At 35.8% G+C, this 25,811-nt stretch overlaps 1 protein-coding gene across 1 annotated transcript; it reads right to left on the bottom strand.

Annotated features, from left to right (window-relative positions):
* Window positions 1–21,021: 21,021 nt before the first annotated feature.
* LOC117781040 (selenoprotein BthD) lies at window positions 21,022–21,771 on the bottom strand. The gene has a single exon (XM_034617756.1). The coding sequence runs from the start codon at window positions 21,652–21,654 to the stop codon at window positions 21,214–21,216; it is 441 nt and encodes a 146-aa protein (XP_034473647.1). The 5' UTR covers window positions 21,655–21,771; the 3' UTR covers window positions 21,022–21,213.
* Window positions 21,772–25,811: the final 4,040 nt, after the last annotated feature.

Genomic DNA, 25,811 nt, shown 5'->3' with positions numbered 1-25,811 from the left:
AGACGGGAGCGTGACACGAATTACAAATTTTAAACAGAGATAAAAATTATCAATTTAATTTTAAAACATTTTAAAGAATTAATTAGCATTTGTATGTATCTGATCATAAACAATATTAATATTTTTGCAGCTATATATACTTATGTGTATGCATTCGACGTATTAATAAATATTTTTTATTTTTCGTTATGTATATTCGTGTCACGCAAGAAAACACGAAATCTAGTATTTTTCAATTACACCTTACACATATCCAGATGCCAGTATTTGTAAATACTTTATATGTTTTAAAAAACAAACGGGGTAAACTATGCCAGTCCCACATACAGACAAACATTTTGACTCATAAAATATAAATCTGCAACATTCAAACAACAACAAATGCTTGAAGTTATGCAACAAAAACTCTTTATGCAACTAAAAGTTGGTTAAGTTCAAGTGCTTCGAGCTGAAGAATTTGAATTTAAGTCCGGATTCCAAATCTGAGTGTAGTTGGCCAAGTTACTTCCATGTTGTTGCCGTGTTTTTGTTTGCCAGTTTTTTGCCGTATTTGCTCAGCGCTCGATACTCATAAATTTGGCAAACAAGCAACAAGAAAATTTACTGAATATTTTTGCCATAGAAATATTTTCAATTTTTTCTTCCCTTCTTTCTTGTCTTTCTGTTTGGGCTTAGACTGTGAGATAGGTCATAACAAATGGCCAAAAGCAAATAGTTGAACGCGAAAAATATGAAAAAATTCGACTAATAGCAATGTCTTTGCTTCTGTTTTGCTTTTAAGCCCAGTTTGTGGGAGGGACACGCCCATTCAATTTCAGATACCGAAAAATTGAAATAGCGAGAACTCGACGCGTCGCAACCAAAATGGCGAATGTCCTGGCAAACATTTTGGCCGTTAGCCTTTGTCCACCAACCAGCCAGACAGTCGGCTAAATTGTTGTTGTAATCATGAATGTTTGTTGTCTTTGCCGTTGCTACAACAACAGCGGTAACCGCAGACTCTGCAGACAACAGTTTGTTGGCTTTGCGGAAAGAAGTTGGGATGAATTTGAGTTATAGGAGAAGTGGGGGGTGGGGTGGGAGTAGGGGCGTGGCAAGATATGGTGCATTTGGTTTATGAATTTTGTTTTGACTGCAAGCGTTCAGCCGGAAAATACGAGCCATTCTCAGCCAGACCCAAGAGAAATTACAAAACTTCTTTAACGCATTTTTCTATCAATTTCCGCATTTTCACATTTAATTTGTTTTTTGTTTTGAATTGTTTGTTGCTGTTGTTGCTGCTGCTGACCGTCCTATTAAAATGACTCCTTTTGAAGTTTTGTTTTGCTTCTTGTTTATTTTGGGCAAAACATTTTAATTGGTTATGTTTTTGGCACTAGAAAACGTTGTTTACTTTCATGAAAATATTTTATAAAATTAAATAAATATTGACATTTTACCATCATCTTTGTGCAATTTCCGTGCTCCCGCTGGCAATTAGCGATGATCTTTAAATTACCTAATTATTTATTTTCCAATAGGTAAATTGTCGTCTCCAGATTGCTTAAGTAAATTTTGGCTTTATGTTAAATTTGATCTTCTGGGGTATGTTTAAATTTGTGTTAATAGAAAGTGTTTAATTGTAATTTGTTTTACTTATATTATTTTCATATATCGTGTTAATTATTATTTTGTAAAATTTGATCTAAAATTACAGAACGAAGACAGAGAGAATAATGGAAGCTGCCTATGATTGTGCAGGGTATCTGTTCTTCGTGATTATGGTTGTCAACATTCTTGGCTTGTTTGTCGTTAGTTTGGCTTTATAGATATGTAAATGTCGCACTTATGCACAGGAAACTCAATTTTTTCGCGTCTCTGTCAGCTAAAAATTCTGCGCACGTCTCGCAATTATGGCGCTAATATGCACTTGACAATGTAATGACATTTATTGAACGGCAGCAACAGCGACGGCGACGACGACTGAGGGAGAGTTTCTTTATGGCTTGGAGGCAACTCTTCGACAATTGTAAGTGGATGCTCCAGGAGAGTGGATGCTGATTGAATATGCCCGTAGAGGGAGCCGGGAGAGGGAGAATTCACATTGTCAGAACACTCGTTTATTGGAAGACGAAGCTGCAGAAGTTGTAAAAGAATTTTCGAGGCGTCTTCCCCAGGGCTGAAAGGCGTTAATTCCATGCCGCTGATATGCCAATTGACAACTGGAGCCGAGTTAAGAGTTTGAGCTTGAGTCTGAGTTTGGATCTGAATGCGATACGAGTATTTGTCAAACTGTGCCACACAAAAGCGCGCCATTTATTAATGTAGCCATGTGGAAGCCAGTCAAAAGTAGTGGAAAGCCGTCTCTAACGGCGACTGATTGCCAGTTACCCAATGCACAAAGCAGAGCCGTGATAACCAAACACACAGAGAGAGATATAAAGAATGGGACAAGCAGGCTGACTCGGCGTATACGTAATGCCGCATTGGAGCAACTTTTCACACTCGCTTTCCCTCTTCTTGCCTCTGCCTTCCCCTCACCCGTTCCGCCAGTTCCCCAGACCGACATGCAATTAAATTTTCGCTTTGACTGAGTTGCGTCAAATTATTATTTATCAATAAGTTTGCAGTTGCATGCCGTATTTGGGTGTCTGTGTGTTTCTCTTTGTGTGTATGCATTTGTGTCAATTTCATTTGACGAAATGAAAAAATAATATAGTTCATAAAGTGCAGGCAGTAAGCTCAGAGAGAGAGAGAGAGAGAGAGAGAGAGAGCGAGAGGCATCATCCCCGAGGAGAGCAACTGTGGCAACAAGGTTTTGCATATAATTTGATGTGGCATGTGGCACATACTTGCGATAACGTTTCAAAGAATTTTGTGCATTGCCAAAACTAATGTGAAAATGCAAATAGCATGTAATGATACCAATAATATGACTTGTATTAACATGGCAAGGTTACACAGTTGGCATTATCTAAGTTTTATTTATTTATTTTGATTTTTGTGCAATATAGGCAAACTTTCACCCTAGTTAGTCTTTCCTCCCTTCCTTTCCCACTTTCTTTTACGAATACATTAAAAAATAAAAAAAACAAACAGTTTTTCCCGTTTTGCGGGAGCGGAAGGGGGCGTGTCAAAAATTTAAAACAAACTTCACCTGCTTCAACGATTTTGGAGTCTGTGTGTGAAAGTTTGGCTGCTCTATCTCTTATGGTCTCTGAGATCTAGGCCCTCACACAGACGGACAGACAGGCAGACGGACAAACACACATGGCTATATCGACACAATATACCCTTATACTTATTTTTTAAGTAACGGGTATAATCATTTTAATAACAGATAGTTTTATATAAAATAAGCATTAAGTGGAAGTCATAGAGGCAAGCTAACAACCTTATTCCAAAAGAAAAGGTTTAGGTAAAAAAAAAGAGTTGTTGAATTTTGTGAAATTTTAAACAAAATAATTATAACATAAAAATTCAAAATAATCAATTCAAAATGATATAATTACTTATTCATCTAAATTTCTGTTCATAAATGAACATGGTATTTAAGCAACTCTCGGAATGCGCTGCCAGATGTGCGGCAAACCACTTGAACAGGTCACCAAGGCGTTGGATTACCACATGGGAAGCGATCCTGGCGCTCAGAAATAGATGGACAAGGGCAACATAAACAAAACTGAATACATAATAGATAAGAAATAACTCCGTCACATAAGAATCATTTACTCAATGAGAAGAAATGAGTAAAGAAAACTTTATCACAATAGTAACCTCTGTCCTTTTGTACATAAGATAACCTATAAAACCCCATACAAATCAATAAACGAAGACAGTTCTTAAACAAACACAAGAGTGTTTCTACTTAGGGATTGGCAAGCGTGCTTACATACTAGTTCTGACGTTGCGACTAACATCGGGACAAAGTTCAAGTACAGATTTGCATGCAATTTCTTTTCTCAGTTTATTGCAAGTCCTCAAAGCGATCGTCATAAAGCAATAAGTTTAATATTCACTTTTGGCATTGCCCTCTGTTAACATGCCTTAAGAGGTGCTTCCGTTTAAATTCGCATAGTACTTTGTGTTCTATGGAGAGATGGTAAAAGGGTCAACAATTATCCAACTGGGACGCACACTCAGTCAAACGGGATTAGGGGTAAAAATGTTTGTGGATATGGCACAGGGCACGAGTTGCATGTTTGGAAATGTATATGGAAATTGACAAACGCATATCCTAACATCGCGACGAAATGAGAAACAAAATGAAACGAAATAACGAAAGTGGTTAAAGGTGTGTTATATATTTACCAGGACAATTGGATGTGACTTTATTTTTCTCTGCTTTATATGCATGTTTCCCCCTTGTAGACCGTCTGCCCTTTAGCGATTATTTGTTTGGCTCGAATGCGTTTATTGGGCTTGGCACATAATAAAATTATTTATTGCATTATAAATAATACAAGCACTCGTAATCATCCACAAGAACGAAACATTTCTCTCGCTTTCAGCTTCTTTTCAATTTCGATTTGCATTTGGTACCATCAATAAGAAAAGCCAACCTCAACTTCCAGCTCCAAGCTCAATCCAATGGAACCTCATGCAAGCCAACAAAATAAATAAAATTAAAATAAAAATTTATAAAAGCATTGCGGCAATGCTACACCATTGGCTCCAGGGAAGAACAGAGAATGAGAGAGAGAAAGAGAAATAGAGAGTGTCTTTAGGGTTATGTACGTTGTGTGATTTTATTGTTTATCGATACAAAGCTCGTAAAATACCTGACACAAGCGCCATAAACACATGTGTCAGAGATGAGCAAGCGTAAAAAAGCAATCAATGAAAAGTAAAATTGGTTATAAGAAATAATGCAAAATGACGCTTGATTATAATTTTAATAATATTAAAATTTGTTTAATTCTTCTAGTTAATAAACTTGAAAACAATTGAAAATAAATGCTATATAGAAAAATATAATAAAATCAATACATTGTAACATAAAATATTTAAAGGAATGAAAGAACATTTTCAATGTTTTATTCATTATTAAATTTTTTATTTTATATAAATAAATAAAAAATTGGACGGTTGTACTCAAAAATATGTCACTTTGTTTTTAAATAATAGGACAATAAACACGTGCTTTTAACTATCATTATTTTAGTTCCAATTTATTCTGTGGTGAGTAAGTAAAAAAACATCAATCTCAATTTTTGAGAGACTCTCTATATAATATGCTATAAAGTGCACTTTTAAATAGTTAATATATGATCTAATTTTCAAAAGTGAATTTGTCGAGTTATCGCACCGCGTGCATCTCTAAACGTGGGATTCTATTTGATATGGTTTCCGCTTTCTGTTTACATAATTGAAAATTTCTAATGACTTTGCCAAGGTTTATTGTGTAAACAAGTCGCCCACACACACACACCAGTCCACACATACATATGGAGTAGGGCCAACGCAGACAGACGGCATTCAAATGTATGTAATAAAACGTATATGCCCCCTGGCAAACTGGACAACTGGCCAACTGGCTAACTGACCGCCCCCGCACCCTGCCAGTCAATTCTGGCTTATTTTGGCTTGCGGCTGACACATTTTGCACTTGCTTTCAGCTTCAGCTTCCGCTTTTTGCATTTGCTTTTAAAATATGGTTAAGCAAACTGTTGTTGCATAGTTTTGTGCGCTGGGCGCACGCTGCGTATACGCTATAATTTCACTTGACGCCTTTGGGCGTCATTCACATAAAGTGCTTATGTGTCTGTCATGCACTCTCCCCCACTCCCTTCCCTTCACCATCCTGTAAATAATATTAACACTAAACAGACAGCGGCACAAGGAGCTGCTACATGCAACGCGTTGGGGCATGATACAATATGAGTGGGAGTACGAGAACTCGCATCCCATGCTGCTCTAAGTATACGCCCCATGGCCGTAAACTTTTCATTAGCAAGGCAGTTTGTTATTGTTGGTGTTGTTGTTGTCGTGACAAAAGGCCGCCTTAAGTGCAGGATGTCCATAAAGGCTGTGGCGAAATTTGTCAAAGGTTTTTATGTCAGCGAGCGGCGGGACTATAATTGTTTTATGCTTTCCTTTTTGTTTTTACTGTTTCTAACAAACTATTACCACAAATGAAGAGCATGCCGGGGCTATCCAAGTGGCAATAACCTACGTAGGATGACAGCAAGAGGAAGAGAAAGAGGACCAAGGACAGGGAAAGGAATAAAGACAAGGCTGGCGTTTCTGCGATGCTACTAGGGTTATTATAATTATTATCAAAGAAGACAAAGAGCAGAACATTCATAGCTCACGAGTCAACAGTCACAACGCGAGGTTACGCTTCGAGTAAGTAAATAAACAATAACTTATATTTGCAGTACAGGATTTTTTTTAAGCTTACCTAACTAAAAACTTGGCTTTTTAAGTCTGTTTCAGCTAGAAATTCGCAGATGACAAGATAATACTCGTAATGCCAATTATAAGGTGACCTTTGAATCAAAGATAACACAAGGTAAGACACAGAACATAGGGTTTATAAACAACAAGAAAGTACAAAAAAAATATACAAGAGAGCAGAAGAGTTAATAATCTATAAAATAGAAACGCAGAAAATTGCAAGCCACAAATGCTTCTCTATGTCTCTTACATACATTTGTTTAAGGCTATCATTTCATTAAATATCAAAATAATTACTTGTGTTATATTATTGCATTTTTTTTATTAATGCTGCCAATGAAAATATTTTTTATGGCTTTACATCTTATCAAATACAAGCATTCATTGATGTCTGCAACAATCGTAACTAAATTACTTACTATAACTGTATGTTGACAACATAGCTCTCTGTTTTTGCAATTAAAAAAACAAAGCATATAGAGAATCCCTCTAGAATAGTCTAAAATGGAAACCTTCATTTTCTGTTCTTGAACTCTGCCTGTTAAAAGGTAAATCTGTTGGAAAATTCACAAAACATTGGGAAATTAGTGAAATAAATTTGGAAAATGCTTTTGGACATAAATGTGAAAAATGGCAAATCGAAAAATTGAAGATACTTAGACTTTCCATAAGCAAAGTAGTCTTGTTGTTGTAGTAGCACTTGTTGTTGTTTTCCCTTTGGCAGCTTCACTTGAACTCTTGGCTAATTAGGAAAATGCTTTGCTTACTTCAACAATGTCGATTGGAAAACTTTGTTTTCAGTTGCGTAAATTAAGTGGCAAAGTAATTTGGTGAAAATTTTACAGTTGACAAGCTATGAAAAATGCTAAGAGCGCTTATCCAGCAGCAAAAACAACAAGGACAACAACAACAATAACAAGGATAAACGTAAACCAACAGCATACGACAACATGAACATCATCATCGTGCTTATGATTATGCTTATCCCTTTTTCGCCAGACCATAATGTGATCCACAAACACTTTAACAACAAAAACAACAACAGCAACAACAACGATGTTGACGATGACGAACACGTAAAAATCCATAATATTTGCACAAACAATCGAAGCTAAAAAAGTTAATCGAAGCAGACGCAACGAAAAACTTGCAACAACATCCGTAAAAAAGAGTTGAAAGTAGAAAAGAAAAACTTTCTGCTGCGTGTGAGTTGCGCATTTGCATTTGAATTTTAGTGCGTAAGTCTTTGTGTGTGTGTTTTCGTCCACCATTGCGAATTGGTTAGCATTGCAAATGCGCGCGAGTTTTCAAGGCTTATTCAAATATACTCAAGTGTGGATTTGATACACAAGCGTAGCCGAGGACCCGAAATGCTAATCCCGAAACCCATGTCAAATCAGATATATATAATTAACGGCATTGCAAAATAACAACAATAACAGCAGTAGGAATAATTTAAGTATTGATAGCTTAACAAGTAAGATTTTGGTGTGAAAAGAAAATAGCAAAAGCGAATGAATGATAAATGAGTGCGAATAGCATTGACATGATAAGGGATTAGAACTTTTGTTATAAATAAATTAAATGATGGAAACATAGAGCTTTTCAAATATGCATAATATAATAACTTTTAAAGTTTTTATTTCAACAAAAGCAAATTCAAAAATAAAGACTTATATAAATTAATTTATTTTAAATAAGGTTTCTTTTGATTATTTTTTAAATAATATCACCAACTTTCAAAAACACCCTTTACTTTTCATAGAAACTGGGATTTGGGAACTAGCATCAAACATAACAGAAAAATACACTTTTTGAACTCGCTCACAAATAAAACTTGGATGTACAAGACAAGCTTAAAAGCATATTTTGTCAATTTGATTACAATATCTCATAAAGCAAAAAAGTTTTTCTTACCAAGACTGTATTTTCTCACGATCGGTACTATGGCAGCTATATGATATAGTGGAACGATTTGAATCAACTTCGAAAAAAATGTATCAGACAAACTTAAATGTATATTCTATCAGTTTGGTTACGACATCTCAGAAAACAAAAAAGTTTTTCATACTAAGACTTGATTTACGCCCGATCGGGCAGCAATATAATATAGTGGTCCGATTTGAACCAACTTTGATCAGAATAATAAAACCAAGTTAGATACATATTGTATCAGTTTGGTTGAGATATCTCATAAAACCAAAGAGTTTTTCACACTAAGACTTTATTTTCGACAGATAGTTCCTCTGAGCGCTATATGATATAGTGGTCCGATCCAAAAAACAAACAAGCTTGCTCTGCCTTCAATATAGAGGAATCTAAGTTTGGTGTCACTAGCTATCAATGTTGATTTTTGGGCGGTAACGGGGGCGTGGCCAAATTCTGAAACAAACTTGATCTGCTTGCAATATAGACGAACCAACATACCAAGTTTGGTGTCTCTAGCTCTTATAGTCTCTGCGATCTAGGTGTTCATATAGACAGACAGGCAGACGGACATTGCTATATCGACTTCGCTATTGATGGTGATCAAGAACATATATACTTTATAGGGTCTGCCACGTCTCCTTCTGCCTGTTAAGCACATATTCTTTAAAACAAACTTAATAGACCCCTGTACTTTTTTTAAGTACGAGGTCTAAAAATAAAAAAATACAAAAAACTACAAAAATGTAATAATATAGTAAGTGGTCTTACATTGTAAGACTTACAATCAGGATATTATCTTAGTATTATGAATTATTATCTATTGTTGACGAAAGCTCGTCATTTGGAGACACAACATAAATTACTTGCCATCCATAATTTTGGTTTAGGAAACGAATATCTTCTGTATGCATTTAATTAGATTTAATTCATCTTGCGTACTCTTTAACTATTTCAATTATAATTTCAGCTGATTTTTGCCCCGCCGCAGGCCACGACCTGACACGTGTTCATGCCCCACTTAAATTCGCACACAGACAGAGAGAGAGAGAGAGAAAGAGAGACAGGCAGATAGAGACCAAGATAGAGTATTAGAGTAAGCTTGGCCAGTCACCTTAAATAGCGCTCATTGTTGTTGTTGTCTTCGTTCGTTTTGTTGTCCTGTTATATTTTATTCCGCTGTGCATTTGCCAGCACTGCCACCAAACGTGGCAAGAACAAGTCAACAAATAAAAGAAGAGGGAAAAAAATTTAATTTTTGACTGGCATCGCAAGCATTACGAATGCTGCTTCTGGTTTTTATTCGTGGTGGCTCACCGAGTGAGTGCCATTGCCATTTTATGAATAATTCATATCAACACACTCAAACACTCACAGACACACACACACACACACGTGCACACATACACACACGCGTGCACACATGCACGTTCTAAGGGATCGACACAAAGGACACGCATACATTTTCATATTGACACTCGTCGCGGTCTCCTTCGAGTTGGATTTCTCATTCCTGTGGCAGATTCCCATCATCGTTTGGCGACGTCATTGTCTCCTGAGCGTGCCTTTGTCTACGCCTGTCACACAGCATCTATCACACTCCTTCATTTCTTTATTTTTTTTGTTTTTGTTGTTGCTGTTGTTCTTTTTTTGCATTCTTGTGGCACATTTTTTTGCTGCTGTCTTATGTGAGGAAGCCTTTGAAACAGCTCAAAAGGAGTCAGAGAACTTGCCACCAAATGGCTGCTGGCACACACACAAACGCAAACACGCACACACACACACACACATCAACTTCCTCACACCTACACTATGGCAAGTCATGTTGCATACCGCGCGTATTTTTCGCTTGCTTTTTCGTCTCTCGTCGCGTGACGCAAATCGCCAATTGGCCAAACCAACGCTTTGTGGTTGTTGTGGCAGCTCTTGTTATTTTGTTTCTTGTTGTTGTTGTTCTCTGTGTTGTTCTCCTTGTTGTTTCTTTTGTTTTTGTGTTTATCTTGTTGCCAAATTTAGCTGATTTTCGCGCGCAAAAACAAACGAATTTGACCAAAGTCGAAATGTGCGCTGAAATGTGATGTCGTTGACTTATTTTACTCTAACTGAAGGGGTGTTGTCGCATACTAATGAGGCATGCAACAAACGACATTTTAATAAGGTTGTTATCTACTTTAATAGACAGTTTAAAAGTTTGTCTATTTGCTTTGAATTAACAAAACAGAACTAACTCTTTTTAATTAAAATAATACAAAGATTTATTCAAGTAATTTTTTTTTAATTTATCAATTATCGATATATTAAATTTTTTAAAAAATGTTTTGGTTTAGAAAATATATAAAAATTATGTTGCTCAACAAATGATATTAATATCCAAATAAAAGTCTACTGACGGAAGTCTTTCCATGCTCCAAAAGTTCTGATATCCAATTTTTTCACAAACAATATTCAATTTAATATATAAATTTAAAATAAAACAAGTGGGAAAGAAAGGTTATAGTCGAGATCCCGACTATAGGATACCCGTTACTTAACTTAAATATGTATAAAGGTATTTTTTTAAGAATTTTTTTTTAAGAAAAAAGGATTTTGTTATTATTAATTTTTGTTATTTTATATTGCCTGAATCCAGTTGAGAATTCTTAGGCACAAGAATGACAGAAAAGTTTGCTTGGCATATTGTGTTACTGTTGTTAATTAGTTGTAGATTCAAAAAATTTTAAATTAGCAACTTCTTCAGGTTTATAATTTTGCTAAATGTCAATCCCCTTGGTTAGCGACCTCTCTATATAGTAACCGGTGACTTGACACGCTCAACAACATACTACACTTGCATAAATGCAAGGAGTATGCTCAATACGATTCGATAGATGCCAGTTCCATCATCATTGAAGATTCATCGATACCATTTGGGTTGAGTCGAGTAGCGATTCAAGCCGAATGTCATATTTGCGTCGTCAGAACCAGTTGAGAATTATTTGATGCATTTTTGTTAAGTCTAATAATATTAAAACTATTGCATACTCTAAGGAGCTAATTTTGCTTCAAGAGCTTCGGCATGTTAATACTGCTGTTCTACTTGTCCGATCTTGCTGCGATTTTATAGGATAATAGATAATAGCAACTTGCAACTCTAATACCCACAAAAACGTATTATCTTAAATACTGTGGGTGTGGTGGTTTTTCGCGATTTGCGAGGGCGGAGGGGGGCGTGATAAAAATGTAAGACAAACTTGACCTGCGTGGTGTGTAGAGAAATCTGCGAGCCAAATTTGGTTATTCTATCTCTTTTAGACTCTGAGATCCTTTTGTTTAAAGAAATAACTTTGAAAACATTAAATCGCCATAACTGCCGTTCTACTTGTCCGATCTTGATGCAATTCAGTGGGATAATAGATAATACTAATAGACAACGTTTATTTTCACAAAAAACGTATTATCATAAAAACTGTGGGTGTGGTGGTTTTTCGCGATTTTCGGGGGCGGAGGGGGGCGTGGCTTAAATTTGAAACAAACTTGATCTGCGTAAGGTATATAGAAATCTGTCTGTCAAATTTGGTTTCGCTATCTCTTATAGTCTCTGAGATCCCTTTGTTCAAACAGACGAGCAAAAGGTTTTTCGCTATTTGCGGGGGCGGAGGGAGGCGTAGCTTCAATTTGAAACAAACTTGATCTGCGTGGGGTATATAGAAGTCTGTGAGTGAAAGTTTGGCATCTCTATCTCTTATAGTCTCTGAGATCCTTTTGTTCATACGGACGGACAGACGGACAGACGGACGGACGGACAGACGGACAGACACACATGGCTATATCGACTCGGCTATTGATGCTGATCAAGAATATATATACTTTATAGTGTCGGAGGTGCCTCCTTCTCCCTGTTACATACATTCCAACGAACACAATATACCCTTTTACTTATTTTTTAAGTAACGGGTATAAAAATATATGAATATTAAAAAAAATTTGAGCTACTTACTTAAAAATTTGTTTTTACGCAGTGCCGATTTGAAGCAATTTTGGTCAGGATATATTAGACCGACTTAAATGCATTATCTGTCAAAATGGTTAAATCACTCAAAAAACAAAAAAGGTTTTTCCTACTAAAACGTGATTTTTGACCGATCGTTCCTATGGCAGCTATATGATATAGTGTACCGATATGAACCAACTTTAGTCAGGATGTATAAGTCTGACATAAATGCATTATCTGTCAGATTGGCTTTGATATCTCAAAAAACAAAAAAGTTTTTCGAACTAAATCGTGATTTTCGACCGATCGAAAAATGTATATATTTAGTTAACAGGTAATTTCTTCCAAGCCCCTCAGTCAAAATTTATGTATCACATACCATAAAACGCGAAATTTTACGTACTACAATATAATTATTCGTTAGAGCCGTTTTTTCAGAAATCGGCAAAATGTAAGATAAAAACCTTATTTCACCTGTAAAGTGTTACCTGAGTACTTCAGGAAAAAAATCTAAACACCTTTCCATTGATATATAGCACATATCTGTAACTTCTATGGTTTGAAAACTGTTGGGGCTTCAATTTTAGCGGACTTAGCGTTTTTCCGCTAAACTAGAAGTTTTTTCAAAAAGTCGTAGAACAAATACTCCCAGCTTTTCGAAAAGGAATAAATCCCTATCATTACATCTGGGGTTTTTTTTAGCGCTTTGATGCAAACAGACAAACAATTAAACTGATATTTCAATTCATTTTGAGAAGTCCACTAAAAACTTTAAATTTTATTATATTTTGAACTAGTTGTCGGATTTGGGTCATCGGCCCCAACGGACCCATTAGCTGCAATCATTTAAATTTAGCCTTTCCCACTTACACACCCTTATCTCATGAACCAGGTGAGTAAGCCATTTTGTTAGGGCTAAACCTTTCGATCGGTACATAACTCGATCTGATCGGACAGTCGTAGCAAATTTTCTATATTTGCTGTATGGCTGCTTTCGTCACTAGCGCGGACTGCCGTCCACAGTGATAAAAGTAAAATAAAAAAATAATTATATAAAATATTTTTTTTGTTTTTGCTTATTGTATTTAAGCCATGGACTAAGCAAAAGGACTTTCATTTGGTTTTTTTGCTTTGTAGTTAAGTGGACTCAAATGCAAAATCCAACAATGCCCACACAATACATGTGATTTTTAAGTGTTGCTAATGTTGTTTTAAATTTGTTGTTGCTGTTGTTGTTGCTAGTTTGATTGTAAGCTCCATTAGGAAGCTATTGACTGTGATTTCGATTCCAATTGCAATTCCAACTGCAACATTAGGTGCTTCAATTGTGCTCATGACTTTGCTAAATTTAAAAGGCCCATTTTGATTTTGCTAATGTGAGCAGTGTTGGAAAACGTTGCAGGAAAAAAGGGAAGGAATATGACTGTGCAGTGTTATTGTTGCTGTTGTAGTCGGAACAATTGCCGCTATAATCGAAACATGATTAAACAAAGCAGCAATTTTCAAGTTAATAGTTAGCGTGTGCGTGTTTCATGACACAACAAAAATGTTGCATGTAACATTAATCAATTAATCGCCTTTAAAGTGGAATTTCTTTTCGATTAAATATGGCAATACCTCAACATATGCTTTACCGATCAGCTTAGCTTCCAGCTCAAAAGTGAAAAAAAGTGGCAAATGATTTATGCGTGTTGCACGTGCCACACTCAAGTTACTGACCTATGCTCATGCAACACCACAATTATTGTGCCGCTTAGCAGAGCAAAAGCCTAAAGAGCACGGCACTGTAAACAGTCATTTTGAAGAGCGAGAGTTGCACTCTTAAAAGCGTTAACAGCTCCTGTTAACAGTTAACAGTTTGACGCTCTTCAAGGGAAATTCGCTCTTCACCTAACACACGCTCTTCGATTATGTTATCAGCTAAATGCGCTCTGTTTACAGTGCTCAGTTAACAGCAAATGGTGCTGTTATGTGGCTCGCCGCAAAGGAGCATAAATCACAGCAGTCGTTGACAGTGTCGCCCGCAGCTGGCCTCCCTCTCCCAATCTTTCTGCTCCAGCCCTTGCCACTGTGCAGTGCCCCAAATGTGCATTTAAATTAGCAGCATCCATTGCCCTTCTCCATTTCCCGCTCCCCATCACCATCCACCGTTGTACAATGTCATTTCTATGCACAGCAAATGCATAAATCATTAACAAGCTCTGCACAAATAATAACAATAATAATGCTAAAAACTGCAACAGTCGACGGCAGCCACAATGCCCATGTGGCATGTGTGGCATATTCAACCAAAAACCGACTCCCTCAACTCCCAACCGCTAGCGCTTCAACAGTGCAACATTCAACTGCTCATGGGGCATGTGCAACCAATTACTGACATTTCCGGCAATCAGTTTTTAGCGCGGCCTACAACCGGAAAAAAACAACAACTACAACAACAATTGGAACAATCACTTTGCAACAACAACTTGCTACAATCGTTGGAGAAACTGGCCACGATATGTAGTTATAATAATTTCAAAAATTCGTTGCCATTCAATTTGTATCGACGTTGACATGAGCCACGCAAACAAAATGATAACTGTACTTCTCCTCCTCCCTGTCATCTGACACCCCCCTCTTCATCCCCTTAGCAGTAAAAATTTATGTTCGCTCGTAGATCATGACAAAGCGACACATTTACTGCGAGTTTTAAGTGTTACTGGGCCAAGCGTCAGTACGATTGTGCGGATTTAGAAAATAATAGTGTTCCGATTAGTAGAAACTCACAGATTTTACCGAAAAAAATATCTAAATGAGAAACTAAGTATATATATTACAAATAATTAATTAATATTAATTAATTATTATAAAGCTTAATTTAATTTCTACTTTCACTTTATTTTGATTTAACTTTACAGTCAATTTTGCCAATTGAATTTTCCAATAAGCACAAGGGGCAGAATGAATTTAGAAGTGATAAATGTTTGGAGTTGGTCCGACTTTTGACCTGGCAACTTTACAAGAAAAAATTTTGTCAAGCTTGGCATGATTTTAATATAAAAAATTAAACGTCTCAGAATAAAATTGAGGGCCGGTTATTCAATGTCTTCTTAAATTTTATCAAAAAGATATATTCAAATTTGAAAAATTTGAAAAAATATGAGGGTGCAAATGACGAACACAACCGGCCCTAGTAGTGTTGCTATACCCGTTACTTAAAAAATAACTTTAAAAAAAGGGAGGCATCTGCGACCCTATAAAGTATATATATTCTTGATCCGTCCGTCCGTCCGTCCGTCCGTCCGTGTGAGCACCTAGATCTCAGAGACTATAAGAGATAGAGATACCAAACTTTCACACACAGACTCAAAAGGCGTTGGAGCAGGTCAATTTTGTTTTAAGCTTTTGTGACGGCCCCTTCCACATCCGCAAATCACGAAAACCGTCTGTTCGTCTGTATAAGCAAAAGGATCTCAGAGACTAAAAGAGATAGAGAAACCAAATTTGGCACACAGATTTCTATAGACTTTACAATATCGATCGATCGAATTTCTCCATAAATCGAACAAAAATAATGGGACGTGCTTCTGTAAGTCAAATTTTTCGAGGAAATCGCCAATAAATTGCGTTTTGTTAGCTTTGATTGAAATAGCGAAGCGGAAAGCGATGACGAATTCTCGGTGGAGGATAGTATTTGCCAGCTCTCCATGAGCGATGTAGAAAACGCCTATTATTTGCAAGCCAGTAACTTAACAAGTGATGATCACTGCATGACCTTCAACAAACTTTAAGCACATTTTTTTTTTTTAAATAACATAAAAAAAAATATTTATCAGATCCTAGGGATCGGGATCTCAACTATAGCTTTTCCACTTGATCCACATATGATACTAAGAGTCGATAAATAGCGAAAACTTGAGATTAAAAATTTAAAATTTTTAACACTTCAAAGTCCTTGCACTAAAATCAAAAACATAATCTAGGGAGAAACGTTTTTTCAACGAAAATAATTTAAATGCAGAAGGAACTTAGAAGGCCAACCCATGATCAATATAACATTCCTCATGAAAATCTAATAAGTTTTTACAGAGCTAAGAGCGTTAGAGACGGCAGCTTTTCAAGAAAAAATATTTATTTTGGTTATGGTTTCGGTTCCGGTACTAAAAGTCAAACGGCTAGTTTTGGTTACTAATTCCGGTTCCGGCATTATTACCTGATTATAATTTTAAAAAAAGTAAGACTTTTTACCAATTTCGCAAATTCATAATTGAAATTGAAGACAAATTTTAATTAAGAGCATTTTGTTTATTTTAGCTATGACTTTTTGTATGGAATGTTGTACTCAATTTCACTTTTATACATGTGTATAATACTTTCTGGTGTCTCTCACGACTTTTCAGAACATCCCCAACAAACCTGGCATGTAACTGTCTCTCGAGAGTGGCCTATAACAATCTGCAATGGCAATCTGAGTGTCAAAAGTGAGTCGGCCCAGTTGTCAGATGACCTCATGCCTGACTGACCTCGTCTCCCAGTGCCATTCTCCCTTGGTCAAGTCCCAGTTCTGTTCAGGTGTCTCTCTGTCTCTCTGTCTCTCTATCGGTTTGGTTGTCTTTTCGTTCAGGAAATATGTCAAAATCTTATTTGCATTTTTTCTCATTTCGCTTTTGAATGTCGAGGCGTATTTGCTCGCACCTGCTGCCAGTTGCTTAATTGAAATCGAGCTGCTCCCGTTTCAGTTGGTTCACTTGCAACCCGAACTGACCTTGGTGAGGAAGGGTTATGTTAAACACACAACGAGTCAAGTAATTGCATTTACAAATACATACAATGGTTAGCCAACGAATGCTACTAAAATTATCGAAAAATACTAAGTTCTAAAACTTAAAACAGCTGCGTGCAATTGATGATTATTGTTGTCGTTGTTGATAACCGCGACTAAAACTTACATTATGTGTGCAATATTATGCATAAAAAATATACATTTACAACTCACACTTACACCAATTATACTACTTTATTTTTAAATATAAATAGAAAAAAACACATCAATTAAGATTTTCATTAAAATGCGAATGGCATTTCGGTATTGACTTTTAATTTCGATAGCATTTTATGAAAGTCTATAGTCAAATTGTCAAATTGTTAAAAATTCGAAATTTAACTAGTAAATGTGCATCAAATTGTCAAATTGATTTGACACTTATTTCGCATAATTTCACAATTCCGCAGCTGTTCGGAATGCATATCAAAAGAATTAAAAAAATACATTCCAATCTGCATTTATTAATTTTGATGTCAAAAGTTAAATCGAATTTATAAATGGATTTAAAAAAATTACAGCATAAATTTTCTTTACTTAATTCAAGAAATATTTCTGACAATTATTAATAAAATATACAAAAAGATTTCTTGTATCAATTAAATTGACTTTAAGCAATTTATTATGTCAATCAATTTGATGTCGAATCAAAATTGAGGTAGGTTATTTAAATTCAAGCATATAAATCAAACATTTTCAGATGCAGTCATTTTTGATGTAGTGAAAAAATGCATGTCTGATTTTCACACCAGCCATTCGTAACGGTAATCAAATGATAAAAGCTATTAAAAATGGCAGCAGTTTCAGCCAACTCGGGATAAATTGCCGTCAGCGTCTTTTAACTGACTGACAGTTGGCGTTGTGAATCCTGAAACACAGTTACTGCGAATCCTGCAGGGTTTGTCAAAATATGCGTCAACAGCATTAAATTTGCATAGAAGTTGCTGCCTTTTCTTGGAATTCGTTTGCCACCCACTTATTCTATTTCTCCTCTTTCACTTGCTTTTCTCTATTTTCCATCTTAAATACATGCAGCGTCAGCAAATGTAAATGACGCCAGTCTATTAAAAATGCAAAAGTGCAAGAAAAATTCGAAAAAATCAGTGACAGTGTAGAGAGTGCAATTATGGAAAGAAATATTATTAATAATTTTAAATTTATTTAAATTGTTCAGTAAACTGGAAGCCGAAAATCATAAAAAATATAATTAGTTGTAGATAATGTAAAGGAATTTACACACGAAACTTTAAATATTAAAATAAGTTATATTTTTGAAACTATTATAAATATATTTAAAATTATAAATATATTGAAGATGTTAACCACATTATTGTTTATCTCGAAATACCAAAATACTTTAATTAATTCAGATCTTGACTGATCCTTTTACAATCGAATTAGAATAAATCATTACTTTCATCTCTATTCTCCTGCTTTAAATTTGACTTAGTTGAATGTAAATGTAACATGAAAACTATTTTCGCATGTTCCCTAAAAGCATGCTATAATATTTTGCATTCAAAGAAGACGAACTCCCAGATCACTATGGTCCGGATGTCGATTTTTTAGGAATAAATTAATAACTCGAGAACGAATTAAGTTTTTTATGTCTAGTTTTTTGCATTGGGCCTATGATATAAATACGCAAATGGACTACAAAAGTGGGAGTGGTGCCGATGACTTTTTTGTCATTTTGTCTCATGTGTTGTCGCTACACCTTAAACAACTACGCATTTTTCAACATAAGGCTAGCTGCAACAAAGTGAAAATTTGAGAAATGCGCAAAATTGCGCAGCTTGAGCTAAACAGTAGAATTTTAGAATTGATCAATCTTCAAAATGCATATAGTCGTATTGCTGACAAGTGCTGACAAATTTAGTTATCTCTTTTCAAAGACAAAATTGTATAAAATATTTTTTGTCGAGGCAAGTTTTTAAATTACAAAAAACAACATATAGCACGTTGATTTTTAACATCGCAGATATACTAACACAAAGTACAAGCCACAAGAAATATAGGTCAAAATAAATTTTGTTAAAAAAGCTTCTGAATTAGTGTAGTAAGACAAATAAGTTCAACCTAAAAAATGGGAATAACAGATTCATGTGGTCTTTTTTCTAAGCAACTCTGTTTAACAGCTGTTTGCTAAGCAGTGTTGGACAATGTTAGAGTTTTGACTATGCAAAATTTGAGTTGGATGTATTTTGAATGCATCGCCATCAAAAAATCGTTAATTTGAACAACTTTAAATAATGACTTTATTCCAAAAAAGTCGTCATCCGGACCATAGTGCAGATGAAGGCAAAGAGGAGCTCTTAGACGAACACGTCTGAGACAGACACTGTGCCTCTGAATTGGATTGAGAACTGAGAGCTGAGTGTTGGGATGCTGAAATCGAAAGGCAGCTTGTGCAGCCATTTTATTTATAATGAAGTTCATTTGTACTTTGTGCGCATTACAAAGGAAAACAATGTAGGGGAAAAATAAAAGCAAAATGTAAAGAACAAAAAGTACAAAACCCTTTAATATCATGTTCCGTTTTGTTGTTTTTGTTTTGTTCATTTTGGGGAAGTTGCGGAAGCATATAAAACGAGTGCAAGGATTGCAGCATATACATATGTATGTATGTAGTTGAATCATACTTCGGCTATTGTGTTAAGCAGTTGTTCTTCTTTTGAAATGTTGTTGTTGTTCACTTTGTTGCTGCTGCTGTTGTTGTTGTTGTTCCGGTTGTTGCTGTAAGATTAATATGCTGCCGTTTTCTACTACTTATGCTGCCTTTCAAGCTTGGAGAATTCTTAAAGGACGCACAGCACGTCCTGCCAAGTTGCCAAGTATGCGTGTGTGTGTTAGTTTAATGACTGCATGTCTGTCTACCCTTTGTATGCGTGTGTTGAAAACTTAAGTCATGCAGCAAGCCAGCACGCAGCATGCAACAACACCAACAACAGAAACTACAAACAAACATTTTCACTCACAACTTACTTTAAAACAGGATTTATTGTGCGTCATGCATGTGTCTGAGCAAGTGTGTGTATGTGTTGACTGAAAATGCAATGATGCCGAAATTCAGCACTCAACTATCACATGCAGCAAAAGACTTAACAGCCCCGCCTTCCTCCTCTTCCCCTTCTCAGCGACACTTGGTGTGTGTGTGTGTGTGTGTGTGTGTCAAGAGTGAAAATGAGCAGCCGCCAGTCAGACATGCACTCAGAGGGGGACTGTGGCGGTACCCAGGGGGGACATTGTCCTTTCAGTGCTGTAGCTTCCGGAAATTTCAACCCAGCATATTTCGCGCCTTCTTTACATAGTTGAAAGCAAAAAGAAGTGAACTTGCCGGCAATTACACATCATGACGAGAACATAAAGCCGTCTACTTATAATGAAGTTTGTTCCCGTTTTCTTTCTTTCCTGCTGCCTTTCTTTTCATTGTGTATCAAGTTGCAAGCAAAAACTTTAAAATAACAATGTTATATTTAGCCTTTGGGCCAAACCAACAAGATATACAAAATTGTTGAAAGAAAATGTCAATAAATGTGGGGAAAATGTGAAAGAAAACATGCTCGTATTATTTTTACACAGTTCAATTAGCTGGGAAATTAAAATAAAGATTGCTTATGTAAATTCAATTAACAGAAATTGTATTGATATTGATCACAAAGTTGATTGAAATCGAACTAAACAGAACTCATTATATTGCTTGAAAGATAACTGTTTAAACCGTATGCACGATTTCTTAGTTCGTTAATAATTTTTGTTAATAGTTTAACAATTTTGTATAATTTCTAATAATTTTTGTTTTGTTCTTATTTTGCTGTATATAATTTTTATAAACGAATGACAGTGATTGTATCATTAGGAAGAAATAAAATATAAAATATATAATTCAATGGGAAATTGAATTGAAAAATATGTCGATTTAAGAAAATTAAAATCTAATTACTTTTCAATTAGAGTCGTTTGTTTTTTATTGTAAATTTAATAATCTCAACGGTTGAGTGACCCAATATAAGCTCACTATATTTAAATATTCTTTTCACTTTTTGTCTTGATGAATTGGCACCTTATAACATTGCTTGAGATTTGCACTTGAGATTTACAGGTTTCTAATACCGAACTGAATGCAAGACCTAATTTAAAGGCTGCTCCTTCTGTCCTTCTGAAGGATTTTGTTGATAGCCCTGTCGCTAGTGCGGACAAGGTTAATTTGACTGGCGCCCGCCTGGCTGTGTCGCAGCCTCAATGCCAGACAGGCGGGGGCAATGATGTCGTCAACATGTGGCACCTTCGCCGAGACTGGCACCCGTGATATGCCCGTCCATAACATGTGGCGAGCATGATGATCGTCCGTTGGCCTAACCGCGATGGACACCTCAAAGGATCCGACACGTGGCGAGCAGTTCTCGTTGAGCCGGAGTTGGAGTTGCAACTGAGGTTGCATGGTGCGCAGCGCCTCCGCCAATGAGGCATGTAGATCCATGGCCCTTTTCCGGTAGGAGTAGTTTACCGGACAGTACTCGATGTAAAGCACCGGCTGTTTCGGATCCAGTGGCGGTGGCGCCTCACGCGGTGCCATTTTCAACGCCTCACAACTCTTACTTCAGTGTGGTTTTTTTTTTTTTTTTTTGATTGGTTTTTAATAGTATTTCATATCGAATTGGGACTGAAATTTGACACCAAACTGCTGGCCAACTTCCCTAAAACTTACCCTTTTAAATCAAACATAGTGTATCTGCTAAACGAATCGTTGCTCTGACATAATTTAAATGCAAATCCGTAAACCGCTGGCAAAATGAAAAGCTAGCCACATTTAAATGCGAGCATATTTTGTTGATTTTCCCACGATGGCCACAAAATTGCAAGCTGTCCACTTTCAGCTGACATTTTGCCGACGGTTTTGGCCTCTAGTTAAAACTTTGTTCAATTTTCTAGCCAAGCGGCCAAAGCTGTATCTTTATTTTTTAATAAACCCAACAAAAACTGAACCGGACCGAACTGTGCTGAGCTGAGCTGACCAGGGAGAACAAAGGATGAGCAGCAGTTTCATTGTATTGCCAGGGGCAAGGTTGACGGGGCCATTCAATCCATTTTATTCACATTTATTGAAAGCGGAACAGTGCTGCTGGCAAATAAAATATGATAAAATATGAAAATAGCAGGATAAGAAAAATAGAAAAAGTGGATAAAACCGAGAAAATCGAGCAAATATTCTGGTTATGATAATAATGTTCCATGCTCCACTGAGACCAAAGATCGTGTCTTCAACGTGCCCCAGACAACAATAAGGAAGTAGCAAACTGACTCAAATCAAAAGAAAAAATGTTTACGAGTATTTATTAAACTGCTTGGGTGACTGTGTGCCGTGGAAAAAGGGAAGAGCAAGTAGCAGTGAATTTATTTTCAGGCTTTAATTGAAATTAAAAAGTTTTGCATTAATTGAAGACTATTAAAGAATATACTTTTGTTTTGATTAAATGTAATTTAAATGTAATTTGTATTTAACTACATTTAATATCATCTAATTCAACGTCACCACACAGCAACCCCAAAAATTTTATTTTAAAATACTTCACTTTTAATTGGAATTAAAACAATATATTAGACACAAATAACGAAGAAAAAAGCTAACTAAATGTTGCATAAATTAGAGTAGTTTTTACGCCGCCAATTTCGATGCATTTCCAAATTTAATGAAACCACTAACTGTTCCAAAAAGTATGCTATATTAATTTGCATTATTTGAGTTTAGTTAACACAGAAAGAAGCCGCAAAGCGCTCTAGGCGATATATAGATGTTAAATAATATTGACTAATTAATTAGATAATTTTTATTCAATACTAAAATAAGCTAAAATATATTCAAATAATTCTCGTTTCTTTTATATAACGTTTTATATACCTCACTCTTGATTTAAATGATATTCTGCTCTTTTGTGGCAACAAAAGTTCAACTACAAATTGAGTGAAGCTTACAGCACTATAATATTGTAGTCGAGAATGTTTTAAATGAATCTGTGAATTTGCAGTATTTTGTATATACATATATGAATGTGTGTGCTTTAACTTGCCATATCCACTGTCAATTTGTCAGTTAACTCCAACTGTGCGGCGTTGACAGCCTTTAAACTTCAGTTACACTTTTTCTACTTCGACGTAAATTGGCCAGCAGCAACAGCAACAATATCAACCAACTTTGAGAGTTTCACAGTTGCGAGTGCTGGGATTAAAAAACGTTTTGCATGCCCATTACGACGGGGCGACTGTAACAGGGGCCTGAAGACACAGGACCAAGCACAGAGGGCGAAGGACACTGGGCGTTGTGGGAAGTGCGGGTGGCAGGTCAATGACGATGGCAAGGAAAATGCGTAAACGAATTTGTGAAAATTATTTGTGCAGCCGGGCAAAAGCTTGATTAAATTTTCGCTCCGAGTCCGCTGGGCATACAGCATATTATATTTATTTATACCATTCCAACCATTCTCATTCTCATAAAGAAATGTGAACTGAGCTGGCTTCAAATGAGTTTTCATTGATACCGAGTACTTTGATTTTGTATGTGTGGATTGTGTTGGAAAATTCCCAGGCGCATTACGTACGAACCCGGCTATAAAAATGCTCTTGTTTCAGTATTTTCTCCCATTTTTTGACTATTTTTTTTTTGCTTTTGTCTTGTATTTTATGAATTTCAATTATGAAAACTTTCTACGCGCAACTTTCACATAGCCTGTATAAATAAGGGAAAAGTCTGAAAATGGTTTTTTATTTTCTTGGGTTTTGTTGTGGGGCTTGTCAACAATTTCTTTGCTATTTTCTCCCATCAGCCATTGCGTATTTTGTCGCCTTAAATAAACAAACACTTACTGGTCAATTGTTTTCAGAGCTAAGCTTTCACGTATACTGATGAGTTTTAAATTGTACCGTTGGCCCATATACTTATGCATATTTTTTCACTTTCTCTTTTATACCTTTTTTTATTCATGCTGTTTTATTGTGGCAATTTATTGAATCAACATTACTATATGGAAATAGCATTAAATGGCTTTTTGTCCACTTTTAAACGGTAATCGGTAATAATTATCTAGATGGAGCACGTATTTATAATCTTTATTTAAAATCTGAGGACAGAATCTGCTCTACTTAGAATATATCTGATAACAATAACTTGTTACCTTTTTGGTTTTAAATTGAAGGTTACTTATAACATAATTTAATTTGAAAATTTTCTTATCTTCAGTATTATCAGTGCAGAGTATTCCCCAGTCAAACATCAAATTAGATATTATTTAAAAAAAATGAAAGACATTAAAGAAATTAGCATGCTGACGGGTAGCATATGTTGTTATTTGTCTTAGGAAAAATTAGCGCAAAGCACACGCAAATTGAAATATTAAATAAGAAGAGACAAAAGTCGGGCTTGAGTTGCTTCCTTAATGTGGATTTGTTTCCTGTTTTCTCAACAGGTAAGCTTTTTATTCAGTTTGCACTTAGTCCCCTCCATTATACTTAAATATTTTCTTTTCAATTTTCATAATTTAGCCCAGCGTCAAGCATAGTCATGTGCCATTTGCTTACGCATTTTACGTTTTAAAGTGTTTTGTTTGTCTTTAATTAGCAATTTATGCCTCCTGTTCATTGAAGAGACGGGTAGGAGACATAATGGAGGTAGCTTAAGCGACTTAATGACCCGCCCGGAGTGGTGTGTGTATTTGTGTGTGTGCTTTATATGATTAATTACCTAATTATTGTATTATATTATACAACAGCTGAAGGCTTTGTATCTTTAAGCTTCCCTGTGGTCAGTTTGCTTTTGTTAAATAATTGACAATGCCGCCGGGGTTGTCTATTTCCAAAGTATCTTAGCACACTTGTGTGGCAGCTTCATTGATTTTTCTACCTCAGATACCTTTTATAAAAATCTAAATAAATAGAGCTTAACATGTCAGCTCTTAATACGGCAACTTTCAATATGTATTCAATGAACAAACACATAAGTTAGGAAAGAAGTATTGAAAGGGTAGCAAGGCAACAGTTTTGCAGTTTGCTGTGAGTAGCTTACAGGGTATTATTTAAACTCGTGCATGTTTCCCTACATAAAAGGTCAAACAGCAACAGTTTCCCAAGCAATTGTTGCGAACCTTAGCCCCAACTCTAACCCCAAGCCCATGTCAGACCTTCGGTTAAGCTATTGTAAATATTTCGATTGAAATTCGATGCACGTGCGCCTGAAAATAAAAATGAAAATAAACAAGAGAACAGAAGAAACTATAAATTCGAGTATTTGAAACATTTTTGCATTGTGAAAAACTCAATGCCAAAGCCATTTAAACAGTAAAATGCGAATTTCGACTTATTTTCTGATAGTTTCAAGAAATTGAGGTCAACACCAGGTTTAATGGCGTCCCTGTCTCTTTCTGTGTGTACGCGTGTGTGTGTGTGTGTGTGTGTTTGTGTGTGTGTATATATTACTTGCTAGAACGATTGGCATTCAATTTATTTAAAAACTATAAAACTTGTGTAATGTCTGTCTGAGACTGTGATCTTAGCTAGTGAACCTATTTGATAATGAAATAATAATATTTGATATACGTGGACTTGAAGAGTCGAGCTCTTCGATAATTCTATTTCTACTTATATAAATAATAATAATATAATGACACTTGCTGTGCTTAAACAACTTTATTCGAAACTTATTCACAACCACATCCACACACACACACACATGCACGAACATGT

This window comes from Drosophila innubila (assembly GCF_004354385.1).
Source record: "Drosophila innubila isolate TH190305 chromosome 2L unlocalized genomic scaffold, UK_Dinn_1.0 4_B_2L, whole genome shotgun sequence".
NCBI lineage: Eukaryota > Metazoa > Arthropoda > Insecta > Diptera > Drosophilidae > Drosophila > Drosophila innubila.
This window is presented reverse-complemented; position numbering and strand designations above follow the sequence as displayed.

Excerpts from the sequence above, each read along its gene's own strand:
- LOC117781040 (XM_034617756.1), bottom strand. The coding sequence starts at position 21,654 with ATGGCACCGCGTGAGGCGCCACCGCCACTGGATCCGAAACAGCCGGTG.